Source organism: Corvus brachyrhynchos, unplaced genomic scaffold (assembly GCF_000691975.1).
Source record: "Corvus brachyrhynchos isolate BGI_N302 unplaced genomic scaffold, ASM69197v1 scaffold46, whole genome shotgun sequence".
NCBI classification, from domain to species: domain Eukaryota; kingdom Metazoa; phylum Chordata; class Aves; order Passeriformes; family Corvidae; genus Corvus; species Corvus brachyrhynchos.
This window is the reverse complement of record NW_008238838.1, coordinates 5,855,385-5,865,253: the sequence shown is the minus strand read 5'-3', so window position 1 is coordinate 5,865,253 and position 9,869 is coordinate 5,855,385. Positions and strand designations below refer to the sequence as shown.

Genomic DNA, 9,869 nt, shown 5'->3' with positions numbered 1-9,869 from the left:
GCTGCGCTCCCCCCCGGGCCATCGGCCCCGGTGCAGCCCCGCGAGGCCGGAGCGCGGTTCGCGCTCCCCCAGCCCTGCAAAGCGGCACCGCGGAGCCTTGCCCCAGGTGAGCCCTGTCCTGGCCGCAGGGCTGCGGGTGCAGCAGCACAGCTGGGCCACCCGGGACGCGCAGCTGGCACTTCTCCTGCTCCCCGGGCCTCCCGCACACTCTTCCAACATCCGGGGGACAAAACCGATACAATGGTTTGGGTTGGAAGGGACCTTACAGACCACAGGGACACCTTCCACTAGACCAGGTTGCTCCAAGCCTTGTCCAGCCTGGCTTTGGACACTTGTGAGGGTGGGAGATCAGGGTTTCAGCAGCTCGTGCTGCTCCCATGAGAGGGACACAAGCCAGACAGGGCCAGCAGATTCATTACACATTCATCCCTCCAGCCAGCAAATAACAAACAAATACCAGCTAATGCTTTACTTTGGGGTGTATTTATCCAAGGCTTAGCTCAAGCCGAGGCTTGTACTCCCCAAGACTTAGTCGCACCAAAGCCAATTTGTCTGGACCGTTAGAGCATTCAGAGTGTCTTTCCTTGAAGTGATTATAGCAGGTTTTCTTTGCTTTCCAAAACAGCCTTTACAAGCTCAATTTGTTGGAAAATAAACAGAAAGAAAGATTAAAGCATTCAGATTTCAAACAAAACAACCAGCAGGAAAAACATTACGTTCGGATTTTTTAAAAAGCGCTGTTTAGATTTAATTGAAAACGCGACTATCGTCACGGAAATTGGGAAAACAACAGTCCCTTGGCCATTTCCAGCCCTCGTGGATTCACTGCAAGCCTTCTCACCTACAAGTCCCCTGAAGAGCTCACCAAGGGGGTACCCGTGGGTGGGAGGTTCCCATCTCGGAGCGGGGACACAGCCAAGGACACGGAGAAGCTGCCAGGACTCAGGATCCTCCATGCCCACCCCGTGTCCCCCGTCCCCTCCCTGCTCCAGGCCACCCACACCAGAGACGCTGTCATTTTAGTGACAAGCACAGCGAGGCCACCACCACCTAACCCCTGCCCAGCCCTCAGTGCCAACAGCAGAAACAGGGGCAAACACTGCCCGTGCTGTGCGGGTCTGGCACACCACAGCCTTCCCCCCTCCTCCTCTCCAAGGATGTGCTTCCTCTTCCTCGGTGCTGCCGAGCTCGGTAGCGCTGTCACCACCCCCTCCCCAGCCCGTTCCGAGGCCACCTCAGCGGCTCTGTCACGGCGCGTGGGTGTCACAGCCCTCCCACACGGGCATGTGCCGCTCACCAGCCCCACGCTCGCACCCCTGGCCGTGCCACCAGCGTCCCGAGAGGCGGCGAGGCAGCAGCTGATGCACACGCGGTGCCCACACATCCCTCCAGGAACCAAGGTGCATTTCAATCGCCACCTACATCGCCGTACAGATGTTCGCTGATACTTCACGGGGAAATTGGTATGCAGGCCCATGCCCAGGCAACCAGCAAAGCCCTGGCTCTGGGGAGCCCCAGCCACATGCCAGGCATCTGCCCCCTTCCCTCCCCAGCAGCTGCTGCAGGATGGCAGCACGGCACAGCCCAGCCTGCTGCCAGCGAGCTGCCAGCCCCGGAACCTGCTACAGCACTTTGCAAACCAGCACACAACGCATCGGACTCAGGTGTGATTGGTACCCTCCCACACTTGGCAGTGAATGAAACGGGGGTGCGTGGGCTGGCCGGGCACTCGCTGGCACAGCACCCACGGGGCCCCACGGAGCTCTGTGAGGCATGTGAGCAGGGGGAGTAAATGCTGCTCGCCCGCTCATTTTTAGCTCCCTTGGCTGTTCAGCAGCTCTCGTGAGCTTCCTCACCATCCCCAGCTCAGAGAACCAGCCCAGCACACTGATCTCCCCCACCAAGGGCTCCTTCCTCCAGGACAGGAGCTGCTGGCAAGGCAGGAAGCATCACCAGAGTCAAAACTTAAGCCTGGCGGGGCGAGCACTCAGCCTGGGTCACACTGGGGGAGGCCTGGTGAGTCCTTGAGCCGCCTGTGCCATTCACTATGGCCCCGTTTGCTCCTCCACGGCTCGCTCAGCCCAGGCCCTTTGCCAGCTCGCTGAGCCCCGGCCCACGTGCGGGGCTGGCAGCGTCGGGCAGGCAGCCAGGACTCCAGGAGCAGGAGCTCCTGCCAGCCCACACCTGGGGCTCAGCTCCTGCCCAGCAGCCAGCCACCGTTTGGGGACATCAGCCTCTCCACAGCTCCGCGTTTGGATGCACACAGGAAGCGTTTGTGCATCGCCTTTGCACGCGTGCTCAGCCCGGAGAGCTGGTGTCCTGCTAACAACCAGAACTGCACCGTGTGCTTTGTGTGGCTGTCATGAGGAAAGGCAGGAAATCTCCACAGTAATTATTTGGGCACTGCTGACCTGTGCTTTGGCAGCACAGGCGGCTCGCAGGAAGCCAGGCCAGTGCTGACTCGCGAGGAGAAGCCTGTCTCACGCTCCCTGTAGCCACTGCCCTGCTCACAGGCAGCCAGCAGCCTGCCAGAGCCAGCAGCCGGCCCAGCTGCACGGCTCAAAGGTGAAGCTCATACTGAGGAATTAATTCCCTGGCCCAAACTCCGCACAAGACACAGGAGGAATTACAGCAACACATGCCCACGCACAGCTCTGAGCCCCAACAGGCTCTGGGAGGGGGGACCCTCTGTGCTTCACCACAGCAGAAATTGCACAGGGGAGGGTCTTGCTGCCTCTCCTGAGGGCACGAGGCAGCCCACAGCCCTTCAAAAACAGCCACCCCCTTCCCTGGCACTTGTTCTACCTCTGGGCAGAATTACACTCAGCTCCAGGCTCCCCCAGAGCTCTGGGGGTTACAGCAGTGCCCTGTGCTCACCCACCCCGTTAGCCAGGGAGGTATTTCCTCCTAAAGACAATTATTCCACTAATACTCGAAAAACCCACTCTCCATGCAGGGACACAGAGGGACCGTGAGGAAAACAACCAAGAGCAGGGTCCCCATAGCACCCCCATGGCTCCCGGGGTCAGCACCCCACATCCCCCCCGGCCAGGGCACACCTCACCTCCCGCCGGGCCCCAGCCCCGTGGCCTCGGCCGCCCTCGCAGACAAATCCCCGGAGGAAGCAGTCATTAAAACAACAGGGCTACTTATCTCGGCGAGCCGATTGCCACAAAGCCCTTCCCACGCATCGCCAACTTACCCTCACAGCACCTCTCCGGCGAGCAAGGCCAGCCCGCTGTGACCCCTCACTGTCCCACAGGAACAAAGACACGAACTGTGTCCCACACAGCCGCCTCCAGCCCAGTCCCACCAGTAGCATGGTGGACCGGCTGCGGGGCGATTGCAGGATGGGTTTCAGCTGGGCTGATTACTGGGTACACCTGGGTGGAAAAGCACTGGGCGTGCCCGGGACTGATTCCCTCCAGCAAAACCTGTCCTGGATCCCCGTGCCCCTCCTCCCCAGTTGCCCCCAGCCCCAAGGCTGGCCCTGTGTGGGTGCTGAGGGGGGAAGGACCCCACCTTGCCTGTGGCTGCAGCCCCCCCAGTGCCTCAGTCTCCCCAGTGGCAGAGGGGAGCAGGCGGCTGCCACATGGAGTGGTGGCACTCCAGTGGCCCTGGAGGTGGCAAGGGGCTTGTGCCTCCGTAAAGGGCTGGCAAACCCCTGGACAAACTGGCGCCAGCAGGTCAATTACCCAAAAATGACATCCTACTCAAGCCCCTTGGTCGTGCACTACAGGAACAGCTGCGCCTCCATAAGGGATCCCTGGCACTTGTGACTGTGGACAGGCAGTGACACGAAAAGCAGGAACAGTTTTAAACTTCCATCCCAAACCATCCTGTGGTTCTGTTCTCTGCGAAGGGCTCCGTGTCCCCCGTACCCAGAGCCGGAACTCCTCGCCGGGCAGCCGGGATGCTCGGCTTCCCAAGGAAAAGCCGCTTTCCCGGCAAGAAGCTGGGATTTGGTTCCCTCTAGTGTCGCCGCGCTCCGTTGCTGAGCGGGGACAGGGGCGAGGGGACTTGGCCGAGGGGAGCCCCGTGCAGGGAGGAGAGCGGGGTCCCTGTCCTCGCCAGCGCCAGGGGCTTTGCACAGTTTTAGCACGCTCCGGGGGCTAAACAGCCTGCCCAGGACAGCGGTGGAGGGATTTAAAACAGGGATTTAAAAGACAGATGTGACCCCTGGGGACACGGTTTAGTGCTGGCCTTGGCAGCGTTGGTTAATGGACTTCAATGGTCTTAGAGGTGTTTTCCAACCTCTGTGATTCCAAGGCACGGTCCTGAGACACACGGACTGGGTTCATGGGGACCCTCCTTTGCTTCCAGCCACATCCCACTGTAAATCCCACCGGGAGCACCCAGCCTGTCCATCCCCAGGTGTCGCTCCCACAGCATTGCTGCCTCCGGCCGCCTTCATGCGAGCAGTTATTCCCTAACCATCTCCGCTTTGGGGCACGTGCAGCACGGAAATGGGGGCTGGAATGTCGTTTTCTGGGGCTGGAGGATAATTCCAGCCTGTGGAGCGCTGCTGTTTTGGCAGAGGTGGTGCTGCTGCTGCTGTTGGATGCGCTGCCTTTTCGGGAGCAGAACAAAGGGAGGCCGAGGCGCGTGGCTGGCTCCTCGCCAGCCCGGCCCATCTCTCCGCTCTCCAGTGTTCCTCTCTGTCTCCCTGAGTCACCATTTGCTGCTCTCCTCTTTAAACTAATGAGGAGACATTTTGCATTCGTGTTTCCTCATGGGCGAAATGCGCCCCTGGCATCACGGAGCAGAGCTGGCAGCTCCTCCCTGGCTGCTGCTCCTCCGGTTCCGGCCCTGCTGCATCATGTCCTCGCTTCCAGTCAGGGATGAAGCACAGGGACAGGCCAAGCCACAGCTGGCCAGAGCCCCTCTCCCTCGTACCTGTCCATTCAGAGACTGGCGAAGAAAACAGGGAATAACCAGCGCCAAGGGGAAACTGTTTGGGTCTGGAAGCCTTCCCAGAGGAAAAGGGCACTCCAGTTGTCCACTGTATTATTTACCCAATCCCCTTTGTGCCGCAGAAAAGATTTACTTTGAGAAGATTAATGGCTCAAGGGGCTGTGAGAGAAATCCTCCGAGATTGCCTGGTTCAGGGGAGATGGCAAACACCTCCTCGCCGAGGCCACGGAGCAGAGGGAGCACAGGGAAAGGGCTGAGGGGCTGGGCTTGTCCATGGGACACCCTCCAGTGGGGACAATGACTCACCGTGGGGAGAGCAGGACCCTCCCATCGGGGCAGTGGCAGGAGGAAGGAGACACAGTGGCCTTTTCCTGGGGTGCCCCCAGCTTCCCTCTCCCAAAGCTCCAGGGCTCAACGTCCAAAACAAGTGACTATGGAGGTGTGGAGAGCTGCTGGCAGCCCCCCCTACCCCAGCACAGGGAGGGCACATTTACTTTCCTCTGTTCCCGGTTCCCAGATTCCTGGAGGAGCACGGTGCTGGGCTGCTCGCAGCTGGAGCTCTGACAAGACCCAGCCCTCCAAATGTCACGCCCAGTGCAAGGGTTTGGGTGCTGGGTTGTGCCCTGCCGCTGCCCCCGTCGGTGTCCCCAGCCCTGGCTCACCCCAGGCCGGGCTGTGGGGCTGTGCAGGTGCGGGCACACGTGGGAGTCCCCAAGCCGTGCAGAATAATGCCATTAATGCCATCTGGTGCCGAGACAGAGATCCCGCACGGGAGCCAGACACGGCTTTTCGCTCCCCATAATCCCCGGCCCCAGAGCCGCGGGGGTTCCGTCTGCGGGGCTCACGGGGAGCTGAAGGGCACGGCTGCAGCCCTGGCACGCTCGGGAGCCGGGAAGGAGGGAAGCCCTGGGGCTCAGGGTGTGAGATCCTGCTGAGGACGGGCTCATTTCACACCTGCTGCCTTCCTGTCTGCCGAGACCTTCAGCTCCTGATTTTGGGGGACACAATCCCACCACACTCAGTGAGGTGTGGGCAGGGCAGTTCTGGTGTGACCAAACCCTTTTGTGCTGTTAAACAGGTACTTTTCATGGAATCTCAGGATCATTTAGTTTGAAAAGCACCTCTAAGACCATCAAGCTCAACCATTAACCATTTTCTCCCTCAGTCAAAGGACTCAGGTCCCTGTTCGAGCTGTGCAAAACGGCAATGAATCTTTATTAGTGGGTCAGTGTCAAGTCAAAATTATATTCCAAAATAATCTCCTTATTGTGTTAAATAAGCACCTCAGATTAGACAAATTGCACGGATTTTGCCTAATAACCTTCCCCCAGTTAATCCTATTTTTCTGTCAATGTCTGACCTCGATCGAAGCCCAAACAGACCCAGGGAGTTGGTTTCTCCATCCCCGTTGTGCTGGGATGGTCGGGGTCCCTGAAGGCAGCCCCTCGCACACCTGAACAACCACAGTGGATTCCGGCGAGGGGAGGAAACCCCCTGAGTTGGAGTTTCTCACCCAAACCATTCCCTGGTCAAACACCCCCTGGACTTAACAGTGTGAGAGCGAACATCCTTCCCTGAGTGCCTCCTCTGCTTGTTTGGGGTGCCCCGAGGGCCCCTTTGCCCCAGGCCTGCAGGAGAAGGGGTGAAGGTTCTGGGGGGCAGCGGTGGGGGACAGGCAGCCCGGTGGGGGACAGGCAGCCCTGCCCTCCCGTCACTAGGTGTCTGTGTCGGGCCAGCTCTCCGCACACAGAGCGAACCTCCCTCCTCACTCACCGCCCAATTGCGGGAGAGTTTGGCTCTTTTTTTTTCCCCTTTTCTCTTTGAAAGAGGCGTTTCTGGCTGAATCCGTAGCTGAGAGAGACCGAGAGCTCACACAGAGCTCTGTGCTTCATCCCAGCCCTGTTCCCGACCGAAAAGGACGCCTGAATCACGCTCCGTGGTGCTGTGCTGGGTTGACCTTGGCTGGACACCAGTTGCTCACTGAGCTGCTCCACCGCTCCCCTCCCCAGCAGGGCAGGGAGGGATTAAAAAGAGGGAAAATCACCCAAACGCGTGGGTCAAGATAAAGGCAGTTTATAAAGTGAAAGCAGAGGGAGCGTGAACACAAGAAAAGGGAAAAAAAAGAAACCCAGAAGACTGAAATTCTCCACTTCCCATCCACAGGCGATGTCCAGCCCCTCTCCGGGAAGTCAGGATTGCTCTGCAAGGCAAATGTTGTGACGTACGAACAGCCCCCTTTCTCCTCCTTTCCCTTTTCTTCTGTACCTGAGCCGGTGTCACCTGGTCTGGAATGTCCCTTTGGTCAGTTTGGGGCTGTCCTGGCCGTGTCCCCTGCAGCAGGAGGGGCAGGAGCCAGAACTGGAGTGTTACCAACACCTTCCCAGCTCCCAACACAAAGCCCAGCACCGCGAGGGCTGCGAGGGACAGAATTAACCCCATCCTAGCCAGACACGAGCACACAAACAGCCCCACAGTGCTGCCAGCCCCTGCCTCGGCATCCTAAGGGAAAGGCAAGTGCCGCAGGATCCAGGACCTGCAGCTGGGAGAAAACCCAGGGGTAAACCCAGGGCGGAGGCGGCTGGCTGCTCCGTGCCTCGGGCTGCGGAGGAGCCAGCGGGGACCTTTGCTGGGTCTGTGGTGGAAGACGCCTGCAGGGCAGAAAAGTGATTGGCGCTGGCCCAGGAAAGTGGGCGATTCAAACGCCTCAGGCACAGAGCTTAACCTCTCAGAGCTTGAACTTTATTAGCCAAGAAACTCTTGCTGGGTCTAAGAGAGGGGGAAGCACGAGGGTAATTTGCGGTCTGGCCTTGCGGGGTAATGGATCCACTGGAGCGGGGTGAGGGGTGGCCACTGGCCAGGTCTCCTGGACTTCGGCTGGAGCTCTGCTTCCATGGCGGCACTGCAGCTCTGAAAGCGGAGAGAGGGAAGGTGACATGGCCAGCATATCCCAGCCCCTCTCCTCCCGGGAAGAGCCCCCCAGAAGTACTTCCCTTGAAGCACGAGTACCCCAAAGCATCGCTGCCCAGCACAGGGAGCTGGAGCCTCCTACCTGCACCTACAGCTCTTCCTCGTTCCCTTGTCTGTGGAGCAAAAAGCAAGGGGAGAACTGTTACACTGGGCAACGTGGCTGAGAGAGAGGGGAACACGGGCTGACCCGCGGCCCTGCCAGCTGGCAGGACTGGAACAGGCAGGAGAGACGAGGCTGCCTGAAAACAGCGCAATACCCACCTCCTCTTCTTCCTCCCTCCGCAGTGGAACCGCTGGCCTGGGGGCGAGAGGAGCGACTGAGGCTGAGCCTCCCCCAGCCCCATCACACCCCCCCTGCAGCCCTGGCACTGCCCAGCCACAGGCTTCTGCTCAAGCTGTCCCACGAGTGCATATGCTGCTGGTTTTCATGGTTTTCTCCCTAAAATTAGTGGGAGCCATCCTTGCAGCAGCTGTGACACCACGGCCACCCCACACGGAGCGGTGCCAGTACGGAGCAGTGCCAGAACACCCAGGCAGGGTCACAGGGTGCCCTGCACACTCAGCACTGTGTCACTTTGGGAGCTGCTGAGGTCCGAGGGCTCTGGGAACGCTGGTTCCTCTCTCTGGAAATGTCAGAGTTTTCTCTGCTATTTTTAATGAGTGACCTTCCCTCTGAAGCCTTGGCGCTGGCAGGGAAACACTAAATATTTACGTGGTCTCCCTCCCAACTCGCTCTCCGCTGGGAGCGTGCCTGGATGGAAAGTTCCCAGGCAGCCCCGGGGGCAGGCTGTGCCCACCCCTGGTGCTGTGGGGCGGGGTTGGTTTCCCCCAGCCCCCTCCCGGCCAGAGCAGGGGGCTGAGCGGAGCAGGGAGCGGAGCCCAAGGGTGTCCAGCCCACCCAGGCACTTACTGAGGATAATGAGGAGCCCGATCACAAAAGCCACGACGGCGAAGATCAGCCCCCCGTTGCGGATGGTGTCATAGTCTGAGGAGGAGGAGAGCCAGGAGGTGTCAGGCCAGCCCGAGCGTGGGGCTGAGCCCGCAGCGCAGAGCCCGTGGCAGAGTGGCAGGGGGCTGCCCGACCCCTGCCCGCAGCCCCCAGGCTGCCCGGGGCACACTCACCGTAGCTGAACCTGTCCGCGCCCTGCTCGGGCACTTGCTCTGGAAAAGAGGAGAAACTCCAGTGAGAGCCACATCCTCAATGTGGAAGCGGGAGAGACCAGGAATGAGGACTGCAAGTGAGAGAGCTGTGACTTCCTTGGCACGCAGCTGAGCCAGGAAACTCCAGGGTCCCACCCCAGGGGCTTTAATGTCCATGGCAAATTCACGAGATGCAGTTGCAGGCTGCATTTGCAGGATGGTCGGGAGCCTTTGAGCTCCAGGTGAAGCTGCATCCAGGGAGCCGGCTGCACTGCCCTCGGGCAGTGCCACTGCCTGCAGGACTCCATCCATGGCTCTGCTCCCGCAGTGCACAGGGCTCAACAACCCCTCAGGCTCACACCTCACACCAGATGCACCCCAACAACCCCCCTCCACGCCAGCAAGCTCATCACTGTGTCAGCCACCTTACCTGACTGCGCATCCCCCTGCTGGGAGCTGCTTGGAAGGAGAAATCACCCCAAGAAGCCAAACACCAGCTGGCACCGATGTGCCACAGGGCTGTGGAGCTCTGAGGATCCATCCCCACGTCTCCCCACCCCAAATCCTCATCGAGAGCTTCCCCCGTGGTGGGAGGGACCAGCCCTTCTCCTCGCGTGGAGATATGTCTGTCCTTACCGTCACCCATGGCCTCGGCGTGTCGTCCGGCGGGCGCCTCGCTCTGCGAGTGGGCACCCACGGGAACGCGCATTAATTGGGAGACAAACCTCATTAAACATTAATGGCCTCGGTGTAATGTTTATCGCAGTCACGAGGGGAGGCACAGGGCTCCCGCCCGCCTTTAGGAAAGAGCGAGGGGAGGGAAGGGCAGGGGCCGCACCCACCGCGGC

General features: G+C 60.0%; 1 protein-coding gene across 1 annotated transcript; it reads right to left on the bottom strand.

Moving 5' to 3' along the window:
• Positions 1-7,631: 7,631 nt before the first annotated feature.
• Positions 7,632-9,840, bottom strand: FXYD2 (FXYD domain containing ion transport regulator 2). The gene is made up of 6 exons (XM_017738528.1): positions 9,658-9,840; positions 9,004-9,042; positions 8,792-8,866; positions 8,143-8,179; positions 7,964-7,994; positions 7,632-7,821 (listed from the first exon to the last, which is right to left on the bottom strand). Exons 1-5 carry the CDS (start codon positions 9,749-9,751, stop codon positions 7,970-7,972), a joined length of 270 nt encoding a protein of 89 aa, XP_017594017.1. The 5' UTR covers positions 9,752-9,840; the 3' UTR covers positions 7,632-7,821; positions 7,964-7,969.
• Positions 9,841-9,869: the final 29 nt, after the last annotated feature.

Bases quoted from the DNA above. Each gene is read 5' to 3' on its own strand.
- FXYD2 (XM_017738528.1), bottom strand. From the start codon at position 9,751: ATGAGGTTTGTCTCCCAATTAATGCGCGTTCCCGTGGGTGCCCACTCG. The intron at 8,180-8,791 runs GTAAGTGCCTGG...TCTCGCCCCCAG, and splicing joins CGGGCTCCTCATTATCCTCA to GCCAGCGGTTCCACTGCGGA. The intron at 7,995-8,142 runs GTGGGTATTGCG...TTTGCTCCACAG, and splicing joins GGAGGGAGGAAGAAGAGGAG to ACAAGGGAACGAGGAAGAGC.